This window comes from Colletotrichum higginsianum (genome assembly GCF_001672515.1).
Source record: "Colletotrichum higginsianum IMI 349063 chromosome 7 map unlocalized unitig_7, whole genome shotgun sequence".
Lineage (NCBI taxonomy): Eukaryota > Fungi > Ascomycota > Sordariomycetes > Glomerellales > Glomerellaceae > Colletotrichum > Colletotrichum higginsianum.
In genome coordinates this window covers 2,178,316-2,200,288 of record NW_017263917.1, presented here as the reverse complement: position 1 = coordinate 2,200,288, position 21,973 = coordinate 2,178,316, and the positions used below count along the sequence as shown (strand labels likewise).

At 57.5% G+C, this 21,973-nt stretch overlaps 7 protein-coding genes across 7 annotated transcripts; 4 read left to right on the top strand and 3 right to left on the bottom strand.

Moving 5' to 3' along the window:
• Positions 1-249: 249 nt before the first annotated feature.
• On the bottom strand, positions 250-1,047 carry CH63R_10356 (NLP1 protein; the record flags this gene model as incomplete). Its single annotated transcript, XM_018305330.1, has 2 exons — positions 250-739; positions 818-1,047. The coding sequence occupies 2 exons, from the start codon at positions 1,045-1,047 to the stop codon at positions 250-252; spliced, it is 720 nt and encodes a 239-aa protein (XP_018154754.1).
• A 1,059-nt stretch (positions 1,048-2,106) lies between these two features.
• CH63R_10355 (uncharacterized protein) lies at positions 2,107-2,367 on the top strand (the record flags this gene model as incomplete). The annotated part of the gene is made up of 1 exon (XM_018305329.1): positions 2,107-2,367. One exon carries the CDS (start codon positions 2,107-2,109, stop codon positions 2,365-2,367), a length of 261 nt encoding a protein of 86 aa, XP_018154753.1.
• A 779-nt stretch (positions 2,368-3,146) lies between these two features.
• CH63R_10354 (C6 zinc finger domain containing protein) lies at positions 3,147-5,849 on the bottom strand (the record flags this gene model as incomplete). The annotated part of the gene is made up of 2 exons (XM_018305328.1): positions 3,147-5,096; positions 5,196-5,849. The coding sequence occupies 2 exons, from the start codon at positions 5,847-5,849 to the stop codon at positions 3,147-3,149; spliced, it is 2,604 nt and encodes an 867-aa protein (XP_018154752.1).
• Positions 5,850-7,846: 1,997 nt separating this feature from the next.
• CH63R_10353 (Phosphoesterase) lies at positions 7,847-9,120 on the top strand (the record flags this gene model as incomplete). Its single annotated transcript, XM_018305327.1, has 3 exons — positions 7,847-7,954; positions 8,030-8,343; positions 8,400-9,120. 3 exons carry the CDS (start codon positions 7,847-7,849, stop codon positions 9,118-9,120), a joined length of 1,143 nt encoding a protein of 380 aa, XP_018154751.1.
• A 3,378-nt stretch (positions 9,121-12,498) lies between these two features.
• On the top strand, positions 12,499-14,384 carry CH63R_10352 (CFEM domain-containing protein; the record flags this gene model as incomplete). The annotated part of the gene is made up of 6 exons (XM_018305326.1): positions 12,499-12,594; positions 12,689-12,827; positions 12,897-13,075; positions 13,144-13,180; positions 13,236-13,312; positions 13,395-14,384. 6 exons carry the CDS (start codon positions 12,499-12,501, stop codon positions 14,382-14,384), a joined length of 1,518 nt encoding a protein of 505 aa, XP_018154750.1.
• Positions 14,385-16,892: 2,508 nt separating this feature from the next.
• Positions 16,893-18,062, bottom strand: CH63R_10351 (2-dehydropantoate 2-reductase; the record flags this gene model as incomplete). The annotated part of the gene is made up of 3 exons (XM_018305325.1): positions 16,893-17,042; positions 17,119-17,786; positions 17,870-18,062. 3 exons carry the CDS (start codon positions 18,060-18,062, stop codon positions 16,893-16,895), a joined length of 1,011 nt encoding a protein of 336 aa, XP_018154749.1.
• A 1,343-nt stretch (positions 18,063-19,405) lies between these two features.
• Positions 19,406-20,128, top strand: CH63R_10350 (Integral membrane protein; the record flags this gene model as incomplete). The annotated part of the gene is made up of 1 exon (XM_018305324.1): positions 19,406-20,128. One exon carries the CDS (start codon positions 19,406-19,408, stop codon positions 20,126-20,128), a length of 723 nt encoding a protein of 240 aa, XP_018154748.1.
• Between the last annotated feature and the right edge of the window lie 1,845 nt (positions 20,129-21,973).

The window sequence follows — 21,973 nt, the reverse complement described above, 5'->3', positions numbered from 1 at the left end:
AGTTCCAAAATAACGAGCAAGAGCGCATTCGATTATGTACTAGGGAGCCATCGTCAGAGAGCATTGAACCTCTCGCCCCCGCTAATTATATATAAGTATGTGCATGAAGTCGTCAGCGACACCGGCCAATTAATTGGCCAGCCTCCCGATTAAAGTAGTAATAATCATCAATCAAAACCCTCCCCCCCTCCCGTCTCTCGCGTCATCTCATCCGAGCAACCGAGCCCGGTTCATGAAGCCGTCGCGCGATTACAACGCGGCCTTGCCGAGGTTGTTGACAAAGTTGCCCTCCTTCATGGGCACGTTGGCGCTGCCAAAGTCGGTGTTCTCCAGGGCGGTGCGCGCGGCCGCGGGCAGCGACTCCCACGCGATGACGGGCTGCTGGCCGCCCTGGTCGCTGGTGAAGATCATCTGGTGGTTGACGGGGAAGATGCTGCGGTAGCCGACGCGCGGGTGCGTCGTGCTGGTGTAGCTGATGCCGGACGTCTTCTTGTCGTAGTTGCCGTGGGCCGAGACGGACACGCCGAGGACCGTGGCGGACTCGGACGCGGCCGAGAGCCAGACGACAATGTTCTCCCAGTCGTGGGTGTGGCCCAGGCCGGTCGCGGGCGAGTCCTTGGGCATGTAGTACGAGTACATGATGGCGTAGGCGCCGTTGTAGGCGGCGCCGCGGGCGTAGACCTGGCCGGTGCTGGAGGAGCAGCCGCCGTTGGAGCTGCCCGTGGGCTTGAGGCCGGCACTGGAACGGGTGGTGTTAGTCGGATGTGTTACTAGACGATGAGAGAAAAGGGGAGGACGGGGAACAAGCACAACATACCCAGTGTTTCCGGCGGCGTCGACGGCGGGGAAGGGAACGCATCCGTTCACGACCTTGAGGTAGGGCTTGTACTTGAGGTACAAGTTGCCGACGGTGCCCGAGGGGACGGTCTCCTTGAAGCCGACGACGGCATCGTGGTCGATGACGCCGCGGCGCTCGACGGGGGCGGCGAGGACGGTGCCGGCCGCGGCAGCGAGCCACGAGGCGAGACGGAAGAGCGAGGGGGCCATTGTTAGATGGGAGGAGGATGCGGTCTGGTTATGGTCTCGGGAGTGTGAGGACGAGGCGGCTTTTGGTGGTAGATATGGGGATCTTGTCAGATGAACCGGTAGATCGTCTCTAAGTGAGGAGTGTGTCCGATGTTCTGAAACCGTCACGGGCTGAAAGGGTGGCAAGAGTGACGTGAGAAGTCTGACTCGGGAGGGAGGGGAGAGAAGATGAGGTTGGAAGGGTGTGTGGTTGATGAACCAGACTTGTTCCTGCATCCGGCCAGCATCGTCCTGCATCTTATAGTCGTCAAAAGTATCTCGTCCTCCTCGCCCTCTTTGCTACCATGGCCATCTATCCACGGGCGAGGAGGGTACCGGCAAGGGTCCTTCAAAGGGCGGCCAGTTCAGGAAAACCAATATCCCACAACAGCATCCACCATTTCCGGGCCTAGATCCAACTACTCGACCGGCCTCTGAGTCCCCTCGAACCCCCCGTCCGTGGCACGGCATCAGGCACTGCGACGCAATTGGGCCGGTGAGTGCAGGGCTCGAGTGCCGTGTGCCGGTGCTAGCATCGCGAACGCCCCCTCTTTTGCTGTCGAGAACCCCTTGGAGGAGCGGTCGATGTCCGCCATCGTGGAGTAGCAAGCTCTAGCAGCTTCCGCTTTGGGGGCCACGCACTCACGGCGGGAGCAGGACGTGGTTGGAGGAAAGTTGCATGAAGCAGGGGCAAGGGGGGGGGGAAAGGCATCAGTCACCCTGGGAGGGACAATAGACGGTGGTGCTGAGCTGATCCCTGTCGTGATTCCTGGATCTGGCATCTCGTCCGCCGCCAGTGAGAGGCAATGTAACCTCGATAAATCCCCTCCTCATTTCTGCCCCCCCCTCCCCTCCCCGCTCGTTAAGTCTAAGTGTCCTCCTCTTGTCACTCTTAATTGTTTATTGAGCGGTGACGGGAATCCGCACAATGGCGCGAGTTGGGCTGTGGAGATAGGTGAGCCCACGTTTCTTCGCCCGGCGATTTGGCTCGGTCAGGCGGGCTTGCTGGGTCGGGATGTTGGAAACTCGAGCATATCGACGATGACGAAGGGCATGAAGGTCCGCTTGCTCCGTGACGCCTCAGCCGCGACACGCTCGAACACGCCTTGCGCGGTTGACGTAGGGGAGGGACGGACGGGGTTGTCGCCTCTTCTTGCTTGCGATTGGCAGTTTTACTACGGTTTCGACTCAGGCTGCCGCCGTGTCGACGGCCGGACGCTTTCCGACATCATAGCTCCTAGAGAGGCTGGCGGCGACCGACTCATGGCAGTCTCCTCGTGGCGACTTGCAGGGTACGCGTGACCAAGTCACCAAGAGCACATAGTAGGCGGGCATGCAGCCTCGTTTATTGAGCGCTCTTGGACGTTAAGCTTTAACTTCCCGCATCGGACGGAACTCGGAGCCGGGCATGACTACCGACCACTGGTCACGGACCAAAAACAGCCTTCAAGAACAAAAATGTGGAAAGAGTTGCCGGCGGGCAGAGAGACCCAGAGTGGTTGGCAGCCAATATTTCAATTTGCTCGAGTCAGGCATCGGTACCAACCGACCCCGAGAGAGGAGGACCCTCGCAAGCCCGATGCGGATAGCACGGATACATGGATAGATTGCGAAGCGGGTTCCGGCCCAGATAAAAGCCATCGTGAGAGGAAGGTGAGAGGAAACAAAGATGAGATGGATGAATTACGGGAAACAAAGTAGGAAAATGTTTCCAGACTTCATGTCACGTCTTTGCAAAAGTGCTGTGCGTGGGCCCCCCTCCTCCCCCGTGATCACAGATGGCGTGTCCCCGCGAGTCAAGACCGATACCATTGTATTTGTGTTACACATCTTTGAGTCTGATGAGTGAGAGAGACAAGAGAGATAGAGAGAGAGGAATCGAGATGGGTATCACAAAGCGTTCCGAACATCGCAACCGCAGCCCGTGACAGACTTTTATCCTCCTTCAAGACTCATGGCACATCCCTCCCCGTAGAAGAGTCCCGTAAAAGATAACCCGTTTTTCCCCCTTCATGTCATGATAACCATTAAACCCCCGAAAGAGAAGCGCCGGCAAAAACGAAGAAGAAAAGACACCGCTCTCAGCTAAAGTCCCACGATTCTCCCCACAACTCGTTCAAGTTCAATCCCAAAGCTTCAAGACTAAAGTCGGGATTGAACGACTGCGCCGCCTTTGCCAAGACACTGTCAGCGACGAGTGGGGGGGAGAAGTCGCCGTGAAGACTCACCTGCGGGTCGATGGACGTGGGCATCCACGGCAGCGGCTGAGGCAGGAGGCTGTCGACCGTGTTCTGCGATGCCGACGACGCTGGGTAGCCCTGGAACGAGAAGGGCGTGACCGACTTTGATAGGTGAGTCAGTAGCTGCTCGATGCTCGACGATGACAACGACAACGACGGAGACGACGAAGACAACGCAGCCGCTGCCGCCGCCGCTGCCGCCGCCGGGACAAAGCCGGGGATGATGCTCACCTTGGCTCTCTCGGGAACCTCCAAGCCGGGGATCCTGGACAGCTCCGACTGCTGACTCGACACGGGGGGTTCCTGGTTCGCCAGCAGCTTGTAGTGCAGGTTGACGAACCGTTCCGCCGACGACGCCTTGGCCTGCTCCGTCGTCTTGGTGCCCAGGTGCGCCTCGAGCAGGCCGAGCGCCGAGCACATGATGGAGTAGCCCCACGGCTCGGTGTTGCCGCACCGCAGGAGTCGGTCCTCCTTCATGGAGAGGCACTTCTCCAGCAGCTTGACCGTGTGTTGCGAGTTGATCATGATCATGTTGGTCGAGCCGCGCGGCTGCAGCATCGTTACGCTACAGAGGTTGACGGCCGTCGTGAGGGCGTCCTCGCGCAAGAAGTTGAGGCACCGGATGCCCTGCTCGTAGAGCTTGTCGTGCAGGAGGACAATGTCTCGCGCGGCGTTGTAGTAGATGATCTCCGAGTACTGATACTTGGCGTTGGACTTGCGGAGCTTGAGGAAGGGCTGGTGGAGCGGGATGATGTACTGGCGGAGCTGGATGTGAAGCAGCGTGTAGGCGAGGAGCGGCCTCTTGCCGCCGTGCGTGTTGTTGTTGTTGTGCTCCCACGACGGCAGCGAGTCGATCTCGTGTGTGATGTCGTTCGTGTATCGGATGACCTGGTCGTAATCAACCTCCCCCGGGGGACCGCAGAGAAGCCGGCTCAGCTCCATGCGCAGAGGCAAGCTCTGACGGGCGAGGTTCTGGTAGGAGGAGTACGTGTACTCCTTTCCGTGCTTGGACGGGGGCAGCTGGGTCGTGTCCTCGTCAAAATCCTCGTCGTCCAGATTCCTCGGCGGCTGCACGTCGTAGTGCAGCTGGCTCACCAGTGTGGGCAGGCCGTGATCGAACGAGGCCTGCATATCGAACTCTTGCACCGTCGCCCATATCCTGCGCCGCATCTCCTGGTTGTATACCGAGATCTTGCCCGACATGTGGCTGGGCTCCCGGTGCAGGCCGACCGAGATGCCATCCTGGATCAGGGCGCCCGAGTTCGTCCAGAAACGCTTCTTCTTCACCGTGTTCACCCGCTTGCTGAGATACAGCAGACAGGCAATCTGGTAGTGGATGAGCTTCCGGTGCTTCATGCTCTGGCCCGTCTGCCATTCCTCGACGGCCTTGATCCACTTCTCGGCGGTGCTGTGGGCGTTGGAGATCATGCCGGTGAACCTCAGAGACTCGTGGGTGTGAATGCAGTTCGCGACGGCGCAGATTGCCAAGACGAGGGCGGTGAGTGCGGCGTAGCGGGATTCAGTCGGGTTCTCCCAGAACTGCGAGTATTCCCTGCGGAACGTGGGGATGTGGATGATGCGGTGCATTTGCTCGAACTGGTCAATGTAGACCTCCACCAGGGCGTCACAGTGATCCTTGGGTGGCAGCAGAGACTCGAGCTGAGCATCAGGCTGGAGGAAAAACTTGTCGCGGTCCTCCTTGCGCTTCTTGCGGTCCTTGCGGTCATGGGCCTTGACGGGCTTCAGCCACTCATCTGCCGTCTCCTTCATAAAGGGACACAGGCCAGTCAACTGTGCGAGGATCAGATGAATTCTCATCTCAAAAAAAAAGAAAAAGAAGGCAAATCAATGCCTCTCATCTTAGCGGAACAAGTAAGTGAAAAGACGTACCTCGATGAAGGCCATGGTGGCGTTGTGAGGGCCGAAATACCGCGTCCTGAACTCCTTGCCCCTGAAAAAGCGGATCTCTGACTTGTCACCGTCACTGTACTGATGCCAGCAGGACTGCAATTCCGAGTTGTTGGCGCAGGGGTCCGCGGGCGGGTCACTGGTCTCATCCTTTTGGGTGAGCGGCGAGTTCGTGCCGGCCACGGTGCTGCCGTCGAAGGAAGACATGGCCTGTCGCGTGAGTTGGGTCTTGAGCTGGGAAACCTCCAGCTCGAGGCGACGGATGCGGTCGTGGTCCTTGGCCGCCTCGCGGATGACGGTCAAGTCGGCCTCCTTGCTGGGCATGACGAGATCGCCGTTCCTCCGCGAATCGAGCTGGGCGAAAGCGGGCGGGACGCCGGAGCTCGCATTCAAAACAACGCCCGACTTGGTCTCGTAGGTGCAACGGTCCGGCGTGCCGCTCTTCAGGCATCGCTGGCACGGGTAGCCTCTGTCGCAGGACAGCTTCCTCCGGCGGCACTCGAGGCAGCTCAGGCGGACACGCTGGCGCTTGCGAGGATGCTGTGAGTTTTCATCGTCATCGCGAGAGTTGGTGGGAGACAGACTCCCGGCGTCGTCCACGGAGGGTGACATTGTGTTGCTGTTGTCCAGATTCATTGAGGCGTTACGGGAGCGAGGTGGAAATGATCGAAGAAAACGAGGAAAAAGATTTACCGCGCGCAGGGGCAGGCCACGGGCATGGTTATATCACAAAGGTACCGAGTGACAAGACAAGACAAGGCAGGACAGACGGGCAAGAAACGATCAGCCTCCGGACCGGAGAGGCAGGAAGGCGGAGAGGCAAGAGAGGGTACTTTGACTTTGCACCTGCCGTTTGCTGTCAAGATGTGCCTCGAAAATCAAGGGAAGAAACTTCCCCCTGTCAGTCAGCGCCATTTACCGCCGAGAGCGAGTGGCCAACTGCTCTAACAGACTGCACGCTGCGCAATGCATAAGCTGTGTTAAGAGATGCTCAAAATGATTATGTAAGACTGACAATTCCGAGCGCCGAGACTCTACAGCCGAGCACCTCCGAGCGTATATGATCCACTTCGATGTTCTTCGAATGTGGGGCATCTGATAAGATTAGATCGGCCCTTCCCCTCTCAAAGTTCTCCATTCTTGACTCATACTGCAGGGATTTCGATCAGATAATTTTTCATCCGCTCTGCAACCCACAAGCCGTGATCCCAAAGGAGCCTGGCACTCTGAGCTCAGGGCATGGCATAAGCCGACACAAGACGCGTCGTTTCCACCATCCTTACCTAGTTAACTTAACAAGCCCTCTCTCTCCGCCTGCGATGATCCACGTCGAGTTACACCCTCGCGACCACTGCCTGCATCGTACACCGCACACATACCGGGACGACGATGACGGTCATGCAAAGAAACGATGAGGACTCTCGACCTTGCTGGGGTTGGGCGGCCTATGACGCGTGTAGAGCCCATCCTTTTGACCATTGAGCGGTAAGGGGCCCTTTTGAAGCCACACGAGACCGTTTCTCGACACTAGGAACGCCTACCTGCTTGATCCGTCCCAGCGGACCAATACAGCTCGTCGAGGGCTGTGCCACCGACTATGACTAGTCATGCCGACCAAGCCGGCCATCGCAATGGGCCGTCTCCATCAATGGATCTTGTTTGTCATTCAAATCACGCAGACCTCTTGGCGTCCGCCTCTTCAATTGGGTCGAAACGATGGAACAATTCGTTTTCACAGCAGCAACGCACCCGCCATCCGTCATCACGGCGGCTCTGGACTTGCCAGCGAAAAGATGACGACCCCGACCAATTATGCACTCAGTCGCGCACACTCATCTATCGTAGGAGAGACGCCAGCTCTGCCCGGCCACGCTCCCCTCCTCCTGAGGAACCGACTGCATGGTGAGATGTCTCTAAGACTCGGGCTGTGTGGCCAAGTTTCTTCAGCATAAGACAAGGGGACTAGGCCCAGCCATGCAAGCCAGTAATCAGATGCCTGTGGACACTAACCTTCTTAGCTGCATCAATCTGAGGCTTTTGATGTTCCCTTGCAAATGGATCACCCCATCGCTGGAGCTCCAGTCGACACGAACCCCCCACACCAGACCCAAGAGGCTTTGTGGTAAACGCCAGACGAATGAGCACTCAACCTCGCGTGATCGTCCACGCAGCGCAGCGGCTACGCAACCTTTAACCCTCGCGGCGGCATTTCTTCAACCCACCGGCATTTTTCTTATCAGATGAAGACATCCCTGCCACCACGGATCATCTCTCCGAGATCGGTGCAAGGGCCGGCGTCGAGCCACTCACTCACTGTACGGCGTGCGGAGTGCCACATTGAGGCGCGTCGGAGCGTTTCAAGGGGATCGACGTCAAACACTGCACGGGATGCTTGCTCGACTGCGCGCGTGGCACATAGCCACTAAAGGGGCCCAGTGTACTATTGTATGCTGAGACAACAACCGGGGCAGATGCGAGTCCGTGGTGTAGTCATGTTTTGCAACGTTTGCTGCCGCGAGGAATCGCGGCTTCTGCGCCGGAGATCCGGAATAGACAAACAAACCACTGTTCTGTTGCTTCTTGAGGTCGCCGAATCTGCGACTGTGATGCCATAACGCCTTTATCACGCCACGATGCGCTTCTCTTTCTTTCCTCTGGCTGGGTTGCTGGCGACCGTCGGAGCCAGCCACGTTGGCGGCAGAGCCTTTGATCGGTTCATCTCCATCTGGCTGGAAAATCAGGTTCGTTAACGAACCCACATCATCTCCCTGCGGGCACCGCTCCGTTCCCTCGCTGACATTGGCTGCTCCAACAAGGACTTTTCCAAAGTCGTCAAGGATTCCCACATTGCCGACCTGAAGAAAGAGGGGATTCTCCTATCGAACTACTATGCGCATACCCACCCCAGCCAGGCCAACTACATTGCAGCTCTCGCCGGAGATTACTTTGGCATGAACCACGACGAACCCGTGCGGCTGCCAATCAACGTGTCCACCATCGTTGATCTGCTCGAATGGCGGGGACTGCCATGGAAAGCCTACATGGAAGACATCCCCGGTCCGGGTTACTTGGCCGCAGCCAGCGACGGTCAAACTGGCCATGGCAAGTGGGACTACGTCCGGAAACACAAGTTTGTCTCGCCCATTGAATGCCGCTGAGGTCTGCGGATGCTGATTTCCCACATAGCCCTTTTGTGTCATTCGACTCCATCAACCTCAACGGGAGCCGGCTGCTCAACATAGTAGGCTTCGACGACTGGAAGATTGACTTTGACAAGAAGCAAGTGCCTCAGTGGGCCTTCCTGTCCCCCAACATGATGAACGATGGCCACAATACAACCATGGAGTATGCCACGAAGTGGGCGCACGACTTCTTGAAACCCATGCTGGCGAAAGACGCCTTCAAAGAGCGCACGTTGATTCAGCTGACGTACGACGAATCCGAAGACTATGGGAAGCCGAACCGGATCGTCTCACTATTGCTGGGGAGCGCGATACCTGCTTTCTCCAAGGGGACCGAGGACAAGACCTTCTACACCCACTACTCGATGCTATCAACAGTCGAGTACAACTGGGAGACGCCGAACCTGGGACGGTATGACGTGGGCGCCAACATCTTCAAGTTCGCGCAGGACCTCGGTAGCAAAGTCATCGTCCCAAACAAGGACCCGCCCAATATGGCTTCTGTTCAGAATACGGAGTCTTATTTCGGGCCTCTCAACGGCGACGCCAGCCGTTTCCGCCCCTACCCACCCCCGAACCTCGCCCTCAACGGGTCCAGCGGGTTGCCCATCCTGGAGCACGTCCGCCTGCAATGGGTCTACCACAACCAGCCGACCCCGTATGATGGGAGCGGCACCCTCTACGACGCCAACTTCCAGCCTCAGTACATTCCACAGCCCGTATAGTAATCTTTAATGCACGAGAGTCAACGCCCTGACCTCTCCAAGGCTTGTTCGGCGACGAACACCTGGTCCTCGACATCACCCTCGACATTACCGCTTAGGCGACGCCCTTTCTCCGAAACGAGAACCACAGAATCGTTTTGCGGGCGATGGCTCTATCACATACTTGCGGAACTGCAGCCCTACGCCGCAACAAGGAACCCCGTTGCCGGGCCTCCTAAGAAGATAGACTGCGAAAACAGGCCCCCTAGGTGGTGTGTTTCCATACGCTAGGAGACGATTTCTCACGGTTCAGTAGAAGATCTTTAGTGACACGGATCACTACGAAGGTGGAATATGCGTCTAGTAGGAGCTGTTACCCAGCAGGTTCTTCTTAGCGAGTCAAACATGGTGAATGTAACCTAGTCACGTTGGCATCGGCCGGTGTCCTTACTGGGGAAGCATGCCCCCCGATTCGCTCAGCACCTGGCTGTCTAGCCAGGGTGAAGAGCTAGCAATAGTTTGATTACTCCAAGCCACTGCCGCAACTTCGAGAAGCCTCTCTTGGTCCACGGGTGACCTCCTCGAGCGCTAGCCGCAGGCTTCCAGAAGCGTTATCACCTGGGAGGCTTGGTCACGAATGATTGTCTCAGGGGATTATGCCACAAGAAATGAAGAAAGAGACCTCCCTTTGGTCTCTGAGCTCACAAGGTGAATCTCTTAGAGCACTGACAGGACGGAATTACCGGACTTACGAAGAAGGGGAACGTCAATCACAGGCCAAGCTGGTCGTTGCTCGCAGGAGAAGTACATGCGAATTGCCAATACTGAGTTTGAAGAAGCTTAAACCCAAGACGGGCAGCGTGCGAAGCTTGAAATGATGGCAGGCATACTTTGCAGCAGTTCTCTGACATCGGGATTCAGAGTTGCCAGCACGACACACTCACGACGTCAAATGCGGTCCGAAAGACCGATAGTTGCAATGTTATTTCGAAGATCAGACGTCGACTTTTGGCCGTTTCAAACAAGCTAAGAGAGAGGGGGGAGAGAGAGAGACAGACAGAAAGGCTTCAACTTGAATATGGTCTCCTCGGTCGATTGGGTATTCTCTCTATTTACAACACCGCCCGTCTGATTGATTCGGGATGGGCTTGCATGCCATTGATTCACCCGAAGAACTTTGACTATGACCGTCGCACTGTCCAAGCGGCCATTGTCAAAGCAGAAACCTTGGCCTTGTTCAGTCAGGCCAGTCAGTCTGTGGGCTTCGACATGACTCGAGTCGCGAGCTGAGGGGAAGAAAGCAGCGCTGTTTATTGTGTACTCTACTTGTACACATAGAGGAGTATGAAGCAGCAAGCAAGCCATCCGCAGCCGATGTGTTGCGACGCGTGCCGACGCGAAGAGAAACTATTTGCAAGCCACCCATCTCGAACCGAGGTTGATCCACATCGGGGTTACTATAAGAATGCAAATGCGATCCGTCGTCGCACTTGAGATTTAGTGGTATGATATCTCGTCGGAGCCCTGCGCTAAGGAGACACAACCGAAAGGGGAGGCACACGACGCCAAATCCGGCATTTCTTGGGATGCTGGGAAATACAATTGCCAAACCACGCACATACCCTTTCATGGGGCCCCTTGTTACCTTGCAAAAACGTCCATGTTCTGGGCCAAACTTTCAGTGTCCAGAACCGTTTCTCTCCCGTGTAACCTTTGCGCAAGCGGCGACGGCGTGTGACGAGGATGCGGCTTCAGTGGACCTTTATCTGTACATTGCGAGAGACTGAGGGGAGAGGGACATGCAGGCAGAGCCACCAGCACCAGACGAAGGGCACAGGCGAGAGAGTGTTCCGAACCTGTTGGATGCCATTCGGGCCTTGTAGCATTGGCTCATAATTGTCCCCTTCCCCCCCCTTCGTCGTGGAACCAAAGCCTCCCCTCCCGTCCCGCCCGCCCTCGCCGCCAGCGAAGACCAGGACGTTGTAACGCCGTGTTGGATTGGCACTAGAACGCGCTAGTCGTCGCCGGCCTGGCGAGCTAGGGAAGAGTTGTTGGCGGCGGCAGCTTGGTCGTCCGACGGGGATCGATCTCATTTGCGCCGCTTCACTTGGCCTGGCATGGCCTGGCCTGGCCCGGGAGCTTCATCCTTCTGGCTGAGACGAATGGCCTGCATGGACCGAGATTTTTATTGCGACGACGACAGGCACGGCACGGGCATCATCCACGAGATACTCCAGGCGTTGTTACTGTTGTCGATCCTTGGCGCGCGCGGGAGACATAAACAGTATAGTGTCTGTGAAATTCTCCGCGAAAGAATGTGGGGGGGTGAGGAACTGTTGCAATACTGCATTTTACTTTGTACCTACCTACCTGTATGTTACCTTTTGCTTATTTCCCCCGGAAATTAGATGAAACTCGGGAATCCAAGCTTGCACAACCCTGGTGGGGAAAAAAAAGGCAAACATGATTCAGTCAAGCTTCGATGCATAACGACCCGGTCCTAGTTCGGAGTCAACAGCAGTATTGGGAATCCCCATCGTCGCCTCCTTAGCTCTTTACATGTAATCTTTGGCGGCAACTCGTGCCCTCAAGCGTTGGCATGCGAGTATCGACAATGGTTGAGTCCTAGGAGCCACTGATATGCTCGAAGCCGTCGTGCCAAGGGGGTGCCTCACCGGTTCATGAAGCACAGGCGCAGGATCCACTGATCCACTGCCACGAGGTTCGAATGTCTGTTCCGATAACAGTTGGACCATGGCCGTAGACTCATCGTTGGCCAAGTCACACCCGACAATATCACGGGCGTCGTTTTTGCGTACACCCTCAACGGGAACGACCCCTTGATCTCCAAGGGACAGCATGCGCTTTCAGTGCCCTCTCTGCCATGCGTGTGGCACAAATGGGTAACTTTGGTTTCGCAAACCGAGCTGGTGATGCCCCTCCCGCGACTTGGTGCTGTTGTACGCGCTCTCGAGCCACCAGCGCTTCATCTGGTGGGAGGAGCTTCTTGCCACTAATTAGTCACCTAGTCTACTTGATATGCACCATCCGTCGGAGACCCTCAGACTACTTCATAGGTAGAACGAACGGGATGGCTAACTAAAGTTTGAACTTGTCATGGTTTCCCGTGCGGTTCCCCTGAAGGCCTCTGCTTTGGAGGACAGCCCGCAGCTTATATCGCACACGCTTTCCCACCCGCCGCCCCGGCATGCTGCTGCGGGTGTCTGTGGTTATCTGTCAAACACGAAGGAGATTCGTTCTGGCTGCGGCGAACCTTGATTTGCCTTCTTCTTCTTCCTCCTCCACCGCCGCCTCCACCTTACCCCCCCCTCCCCTCTTTCTGACTCTCTTTTGTCCCTGTCAGACATCACCACCGCAGACTGACAGCTGCTCGGCGCCATGAGGCAGTCCATGCTAATCGGCCTCATGGTCGCCTTCTTCCGAGCCTCACAAGCTTCCCTGCTAGACTACGCAGGAAAGCTTCCAGAGTGCGGTGTGAGTCGCCTCCGTCCCGGAGAGAGATGCGTGGGGAAAGGACATGAGAGGAAGCACACTCGGCTAACTAACATCATCCCGCCTTTTCCTCTAGCTGAACTGTACTCTGGAACAAATACCGCTCTCGGCGTGCAAGGTCGTGTCGAACGATACCTGCATATGCAGCGATGAAAAGCTGAGGGCAAGCGTGCAGGCGTGCCTCCTCGAGCGGTGCAAGAGGCTGGAGGCCATAGGTAAGACCCTCGTCGTTGCACTTGTTCTTCATGGCATGTGATCGATGACGGACTGACGCCCATCCCCAGATGTCGCGAGGATAGAGGCCGAAGCGTGCAAGAGACCGGTCCGCAACCGGAAAGTCGACATCATCGCGCCCATCGTCATCCAGGCTCTCGGGGCATTGGCGGTCCCGTTGCGGTTATATGCCCGCTGGACAACCATGCACCGATTTGAGTCCGACGACCTGATCATGATCTTTTGCGGGGTATGTACAAAGCGTGTAGACGAACCGGGGAGGGAGGGAGTATTGGCCCATGATCTGACAAACGACAGCTCCTTTTCATTGTGTTCGTCACCCTCGGTCAGCTGGGTATGTCATAGCCCCGTTATCCATCATCTTCCTCCGCTCGCTCGTCGCTGACAAGAACCCCAAGCCGGCTCAGTCGCATTCGGGGAAGACATATGGATGGTGGAGCCGGAAGAGCTCACCTTCGGACTCAAGGTTGGAACCGACAGAATCCTCCCCTATCGGGCGCCGCCCCTCCACCCCTTTTCAAGAGACGCTGACAGTTACATCTCCCCAGATCTTCTTCATCGACGAGAGCTTCTACCTCGCATGCCTGGGGCTCACCAAGATATCGGTGCTCTTCTTCTACCTGCGGATATTCCCTAACAAATCGTTCCGGCGCGCCACCTACGCGGCCATGACCTACATCGGGCTGTCGACCACCATCATGCTCTTCATGCAGATCTTCCAGTGCATCCCCTTCTCGTTCAACTGGGACGGGTGGAAGGGCGACTTTGGCCCGCACCACTGCCTCAACATCAACGTGCTGGCCTTCGTCGCCGGCGGGCTCAGCATCAGCCACGACATCATCATCCTCTTCCTCCCCGTGCCACTGCTATGGCACCTCAACATGGGCCTGCGCTCCAAGATTGGCATCTTCATCATGTTCAGCCTGGGCATCTTCATCCTGATCACGTCGTGCGTGCGCCTGCAGTACATCGCCCTGTTCACGCGGTCGCTGAACCCGACGTGGGACTTTACGGATCCGCTCATCTGGTCGGGTATCGAGGTGTCGGTGTCGATGATCGTCGTGTGCCTCCCCGCGACGCGGGTCCTCTGGAAGCGCAGCCTGCCCAGGTGCTTCAGCTCCATCGCGACCCTCGAGTTCTCGCCGCCCAAGAGGGAGTCGAGCACGTCGTCGCGGGTCGCGCAGTACTCCAAGTCGAACGCCGGCGGCGGCGGCGGCGACCACCGGAGCAACGAGCAGTCGTCGTCGTTCGACCGAAAGGCGGCGGCGGCCGCGGCGGCGCGGAGGATCGCCGAGAGGAGGAAACAGTTCTTCTCGTTCCGGTCCACCAACGTCGAGCCGAGCGAGAGCGAGCTGGAGCTGGGCGACAAGGTCCGGGGCGAGGTGCGGACGCAGATCAGGTACGGGGACGCGGAACCACCCCCCTCCTCCACCTCGAGACGCCGGGGCTCTATCGAGTCGGGCATCCACGTGCGCACGACGACCACGTTTGAAGACTTGACGGGTGAGGCCCGCGGAAAACCTTTCTTTTTGCCATGAGATTGATCAGGACGTTGTTGTGGCTAAACTCTTCTTCGTTTTTTCCCTTTGCGGGTTCAGACCGGCCCCACGATATCGAAGAAGATCTGCGGAAGCTGGACTGAGGGCCGGCTTCCCACGGAACCAAGACGGGCGATTCTCCACGACGGCAGCGGCAATGACACGGGGTCACAGCACCGCGAGAGAGAACTTATGGGAACACACGATTACGGACGCGGACGCGGACACGGACACAGGGAGGGACTGGGAATCGAAGGAATGGTGATACCACTGCATCGGACGGCGTTGGGTTAGCATCGGGCTCATATTTATTTATAAAAAAAACAAAGAGAGACGACAAGGCAATGAAGCACAAATCAGCAAGGAGCTATCTCTCCTCTTTTCGTTCTGGGGACAATTAATCTGTGCCACCCGATCGAGGTCTTTCGAAACACTGATACTGATAGATATATTGTTCCTGATGGAACCGGTCGATGAGGTCTGGAATCGATGCCGACCGCCCCCCCACATATTCGAGAAGAAAAGTTATCGTTCCAGAACATGGCCGTATGTTGATAAGCTAACAAACTCGGCCGCGCCCGCTGAGCCGCAGGGGCCCCGGCATCGATGGCCTCGGCCCCCGGAGAGATCAATATGCTTCAGGGTCTTCCCCCCGGGGTCCTCCAAATCGGGATATCCATCGCCGGCCCTTAGGGCCACGGAGCGGTTCAAGTGTCGACCATCGCGTGAGTAACCAGCCCGATACATCGGGAGGTCAACGGAGTCCGTGGGATGGCTCAGCCGCCCAATCGGCAAGAAAACTTCGTCCCAACAATGACCTGATTTTTCACAAAAGAGAAAAACTTTCCTTTACCTGGACAGACGGATATATACCTGTAGGAACCTGCGCCCGCTCTCCCGTGGGGAGGAACAGGATCCCTGCGACCTCAGCAAGAGGGCGCGGAGAGCGGGCAGAGAGCAAGCGGAAAGAGAGAGGACAGGGAAGCACGCGGAGAAGGAGTCTGTTTGTTAGAGTTCCCTTTCCATGAAGCCTGCGCTTTCGAACCTCGGACAGAAGCAAATTTGGCACACGCGCCTCGCGCGTACGTCTTCGCCCCGCGTGTGGGTGGAAAACCCCTCGCCCCCCCCCCTGATTTAGGTATTGTGTCCCGACGGCAGATGGAAGCGACTTCGCCGTGTGTTTCGAGGCGTTATCGGAATGGCTGGCGGGTGAATTTTCGCGACCGCCTGAAAGAAGCTTCAAGATATTCGTCCCGGGGGCGTGAGCTTTTCCATACGAGAGTAGACGGTTGGGAGCCACTTCGAGCGGGGAGTCGACAGTGTCTCTGGGCACCTGCTGATGGCATCGGCCAGAAAGGCACTTCTGCGGCTTGGACGACGCTCAAGTGTAGCCCCAGGAAAGGTCGTGAAATTTCCTGTTTTCCTCTTCCATCCCTCTAGTCCAGTATCGACCCAAGTACTGAGAAACGGGGACTGGCTTGGAGAGCGTATGCCCACAAGACCACATGGCTGGGAGTAGACCCCGGGTTCCCCGCGAGTGGAAACATCACGGAGGAGCAATTGGACGAACTCGAAGGACTCTCAGCACGTTGTGCTGTTTATTCCAACGGCCGTTTTGCGGGTGCGAACTTTTCCCCGAGACCACCTGCGCGGGATGAAGATGATGGCGAGAACGATCACGAGAACGACTGCGAGCCCGAACACGCTGAGTCTGTGCTTCAAACGAGAGTTGAGAGGATCAAAAACTTGGAAAGATGCAAAGGGTGTCGTCTGTTCAGCCTCTTGGTCCGGAATCAGATGGGAGGGGGTAGGGGGCAGGGTTTGCCGGCTCACCTCTGCTCTTATTGTAGGCAGTAGCGAGGGAGGTTTCTGTCATACTGAGTAATCCGCCACGATACATAGGAGGAACGGTGTGTCGATGAATTCCATGTGCTAGAGACAGATAATAAGCCGTCCGTCAGCATCGAACAGTGCCGAAGCCAGAGTTGAAAGTGTTTGCCAAGCCAGTCAAAAGGCACGGCAATCGGTCCAGTTGTCTTGTTAGAGTCAGAGCACTTTGGACAAGAGCCGTGGTCGAAACCCGACTACGCCTTGGAATATACGGCTAACAGCGAAGTTCTTGATAGACGCCGCCGGATCTCTCAAAGCAGCCGGAGGGCACGGAAGATGACTCGATGCCGAGGAACAAAGCTCGAGCTGGGCCTTTTTTGAGACGAGGGCGACAAGGGGCGGCCAACCTGTGGCTCTGAACAATGTAATGGCGGACTTAATCCGTCTCGTTCACTCCAGCCCTTTTCTGTTATATGTCGGTACCTGACTCGGCAGTAGAGAACGCTGCCTTTCTAACACAGCCTCAAGAGCTCTGGTCGCCTCCTTGTCGCCAGCGTATATCTGGAGGTCTTTCGACAGTCAAAGACGAGACCCGCCTTCTCGAAAAAGCAGTCCAGGCGAATCCGTAGACGCTCATCTGCTAAAGACAATAAGCCAATTGACACACTCCTCGTCGACCTAACACCCAAGGCCCCTGTCCTTCTTGAACCTCCACTGATGGGCGCAGCATAGTTCGTACAGGACGGTCAAGATGGGCGTGGCGACGCTGTGCCTCTGCGCTTCGCGGACCACTTCGCCGAGGATGTTTTCGTGCTCAATCAGGTTGCCCTACAAGAAGTGTGAGCAACCCCGACCCCTTCCGATCCCGAAGATCCCGTATTCAGACCGACGCAAGCGAGCTCACCTTCTCAAAGTCGACTTGCATGCTGGGCTTGATGTTCTCCTCAACGGGGTTGAGCTGGATGGTCTTCTCCACGATGTCCCCAGGAATCTCGTGGCCCGCCGCCGTCGCCACCGCGAGGACCTCCCTCATGGCCGGGATGACCATCGTGTCCATCGTCTTGCCTGTCATCTGCAGCTCGCTAGCGTTCAGGCCCGTGAGGGCGCAGATCGGGTTGAACGAGGCGTTGTACACGAGCTTGCGCCAGCGGTCGAGGTCGACGTCTGGCTCGTGCAGACATGTCGCCGCCCCTCCGGCGGCGTAGAGCGCCACAAAGCGCCGCGCAGCGCGGGCCTGCTGCTCCTCGTCGTCGTCAAGGCGGGGGTTCCGGAAGGCGCCAATGTGCAGCAGGTCGTGCTGTTTCTGCTCGACGACGCCGGGGCACACCTCGTGGGCGTCGACGCGGCTCACACCCGAGAGGACGACGTTGGAGGGGAAGCGGTCGAAGAAGGGCCGCTGGATGTTGAGCCCGTTTTGGATGAGGACAATGACGGTGTGGCCGGGGGTGACGGCGGGGGCGACGATGTCAGGGAGCGGCGAGCCGGCGTCGGGGACGTTCTTGGTGCAGCAAACGAGGTAGTCATACCGTTCCTCGGGGCTTGCGTCTGATGTGTTGGGAACGGAGTTCAAGACTGCAGAGATTTCAGCGTCGGGTACAAGGCTGATCGCCGGCCGTCGCGGAAAAGACGACGGCGGCGGCGGACAGCAGACTGACCTCGGGCGGGACGCCAGTTCTCCAAGGTGCCGTGGTCGCATGAGCTGATGGAGAAGCCTTTGCGGCTGACGATGTCGAAGTTGGAACGGAGCACGGCTGTGACCTCGGCCAGGCCCCCGTGCTCGAGGTTAAGGGCGGCTATGGTGCCAATGCCGCCGCCGCCGACGAGGAGCACGCGTGCCTTGTGTGGCATGATTAGCTTCACTGACTGTGTTGGCAAGGATGGTATCTGATGGGATGAGAGGTCGCCAAGTTAGCCAGGGAGTGAGATGGGAGGACCTAGGCCGCACTGATTGTCTGCTGTGTTCGCACATAAGAAGGTAGGTGAGTGGCCGCCGGAACCGTACCGGCGCTTGGCAGCCGGTTACCCCGCACCTCCGCCAACTGAGCCCGAAACCCCCGGCCCGGTCATTCCTCGCCCGCCCCACGGGTCCGGATCGGGCCTGATGACCAAGACACGGTCGAGATGCCGCTTGGCCAGTGCCGGGGATGCCTCTCGCCTCAGGTATCTGTGATACGTCACCTCGCAAGGTCTCCTGGGAGGAGATTGTTGAGACGAAATGGTATCGGAGAGGGTGTGGAGTGGCGGGCACAAGTGTCTTGGAGGGACAAGCTTCGCCTGCTCCGCCGAGTCAAAATCATTCATTGAATCGCGAGGAGCGTGTCATGCAATCCAGATTTGAATTTCTGAGCCTCTTGCTTTGTGAACTTTCGTCCCCAGCGAGTAAAGGAAATCGGCAAAGTGAGAGCCCCGAAGTAAAAAAAGCTGACTTCGCCCGACGGCCTCGGAAGCGAGGAGGGGGAGGGGGGCTCGGGCGAACTTGCACATTGGACATGGCCTGAGAACAAACCGCCATTGCGTTTGTCGGCGCCGGAAGGGCCTGATTTTCGGGGAGCCGTTGGAAATCACAACGAGCACCATTGCCCCCCCTTCCCCTTTCTCCTCCATGCCGCACACGACGACGATCTGACGGAACTGCTGCCGCATCGAGAAAAACAACAGCGACGCAGCGTTCGTGGCGGCGGTTCATCGGGTTTGCGGAAGCGGCGCAAGACGAGGCGCGACGAGGGTGTCGGAGGAGAACAGGGAGGAGATACTCGGGAGACGAGAAGAGGAAAAGGGACACGGAACCAGCAGCGCAGTCCGGCGGACAAGGATTGCACGAGCCACTTGGGCCATTTCGTTGGTTCGTGTGTCAATATTCAAATGTCTCAACCAACTCAATTCAAACCAACCAACCTACTTCTCTCTCACTCACCTTTTCCCCTTCTTCTTCCTCTACCCCCCCGATCTCTCCCGCACTCCTGCACACGCGCACACACACAAAAGCCGTCGCAAAGCTTCTTTTCCCCGACCCCTCTCTTTTAAGCTTGCTCGAACCTAGCCATCGGGTCTAGAACGACTCAGGAACCACTGCCGGGAGAGAAATACAATCCCGATCAGAACTCTTATCACTGCATTCCTACTCACGTCTCTCAAATCCCACATCCCGCATCCCGGCACGATACTTAGGTCAAGGTGATCAGAGGCACACAATGACACAACAAGCCGACGTCGCCGCCGCGACCCCTCCCGCCACTACGGCCCAGTCCCCATCCCCATCTCCTCGCGACCGCATCATAGCGCACATGAACAGCGACCACCAGCGGGAGCTCTCCCTCTACCTGCGCCACTACGCCGGTCTCGGCCACTCCGCCGCCGCCACGCCGTGGCTCAAGGACGTGACTCTCGAGGGCATGACCATCGCCGCCGGCGGGCTCGGCGGCAAGGAATACCACGTCGCCTTCGACCCGGCCCTTGGCTCCTGGGCCGACGTGCGCCCCGCCGTCGTCGAGATGGCGCGCGTCTCGCGCCGGGCGCTGGGGCTCAGTGACGTTGCCGTCACCCACTTTGCGCCGCCGCAAGGCTTTGACGTCGTTGTCTTCGGCTCCGTTGCCTTTTACTTTGTCTGCTGGCTCACGCTGGGGTTCGTGCTGCCCGGCACCCCCATCTGGTCCTTCCTCCAGGCCGTGTTCCCTGGTGGGCCCAGGTTCTACCGATGGCTGGTCAAGGCCATTTTCCTGCCCGTGCTGGCCATCCATCTGACCGAGTGCTACTGGTTCCACCGGACGAGGCTCCAGAGGCACGGCATCGAGGCCGGCACGAGTCTCTGGTGGACGTGGATCGGGAGCTTGTTCTTCGAGGGGGTGTGCGGCTTTATGAGGTTCGACGCCATTGTCGCCGCCAAGAAGAAGGAGAACGAGGGGAAGAGCCACTAGGTCTTTGGCGCTGGGAGAGGAGAAATCGAGGCTTCCCCTGAGGGCGAGCAGGACCATTCAGCCGCCCACGGACGACACATGAAGACGAGAGACACTGTCGTCGACAACCGGATACGACCTGGGTAGTGATCCAGCGGCAGCTATCCTTCGCAATCACTACGAGTCTGTCTCGGAGGTACTAGCCTCGCGCAAAAACGCTGGGTTGTTTGGTGTCCATCTCCTCGGAGGCTCGCAAACCATGCTTTTGACCGAGGGAAGGGGCAGAGTCGAGCATCTGACTGCCAGCCAAGAACACAAACTGGCGGGGGAGGCTCGAGACTTTCGTTGGTCAGTGTCACCGAACTTTCTGAAAGACAGTCGAGGGCCACGGCTACGAGTGTAATGTTAATTAAGGTTGGTAGTCACTGGGGCCACAGGCGCGTATCTCACCAGCAAAAAGGAGTTGGTCGCATCAGCGCCGAGTGTCCGTCTTTGCCACAATCGAGTGCTGTTTCGTGTGCCTATCAAATGCTGCTCCTGTGTGGTGCATTACACCGCCGTCATGATGTGTACTCACTTAGTTACAGAGCGGTCTCGTGAGAGTGAACGGCAGAGCAGCAAGACAACACTCACTGACTGCACACTTCACGTATCGTGTGACGGTGCAAAGAGAAGACGGAGAGGAAGCTGGGAAGGCGAAAAAAACAGGCTGGAATTTCGGGATGCTGGCTGCTCCTGCCGCACCCGCCGCGGCAGCCACGTGACGATTGTCTTCGCTTCGCTTCGCTTAGGGAGAAGGGAAAGAGCCAAAGAAAGCCCAACGTACCTATCTGTACCTGCCTTTCTCTCCTCATTTTCCAGACAACTTTTGGCCACTCTCCCCTTGTTCCAACGATCTCAGCCCAACCAACCTACCGATCGACCTAGCCGACGGAAGCTCCAACCTACACCACCACCATCGCTCGTACGGCCAAGGCCTCACAATCCTCTCGATGCCATGGCGGTACGCACGCCTCGTTGAAAAGCCACTGGCGGGTCGCCGCTTCATTTCCTCGAATCAAGAGAGACAGCCAGCCCGAACAGCCTTTTGACTGCTGTTGCGCGAAGTGTCACCCGAAAGACACCTCTCGAATCAACAGTAGCGACGCCCCCGCATGCTTGCTATCCTCTTCACTTACAAAGTTGCGCGATATTATTGGCTGTTGCAGTTCCGGCCGTGTTCGAACCAGAACAACGACAAGCATGTCCAGCCAACAGCTAAGGTGGCAAGGCGCACCATTGTTTGCTCGAGGCCACAAAGCGATCCGAGATCCTTATGAGCGCCGATCCAACAAACAAAGGCTATGCAATCGGCTTGCCTCCGATCCTTCCTCGGCATCGGTCTTGCCTCCGGAGCCCAATGACCTAGATTTTGCCGGTACTATCTCGTTCAGGACGACATCAGAACGCCGAATGGTCCGCCACCCTAGGATGGGATCGGAACACTACGCATGCCGTCACATCGATAGCAATCGCCCACACTATTTTGTTGTTTTCGCTCCGCCGCCGGCTCGGCAATATGGTCAATGGTGGCCACGCAAACAAATCCGAGGACAAAAGGATCCCAAGGGCCATCACACCCCACTCTGGTGCCATTGTTGTCGTTCTTGGCAATACCATGGGGTGAATTGACTAGACCGCTCCGACGTAACCTCGGATCCAAGTGGCGCTGTCCCGAATCGCAGCAAGTCCAAGTCACAGCGTATAAGCTCAAGAGGAAAACCCGATACCCATGCGTTACCGAGACTCTAGACTTTCACCACGGTCGCAACCTACCATGTCACGGTGGACTGGGCATTCACCCAGCCGCCCGTTCCAACGTTAACC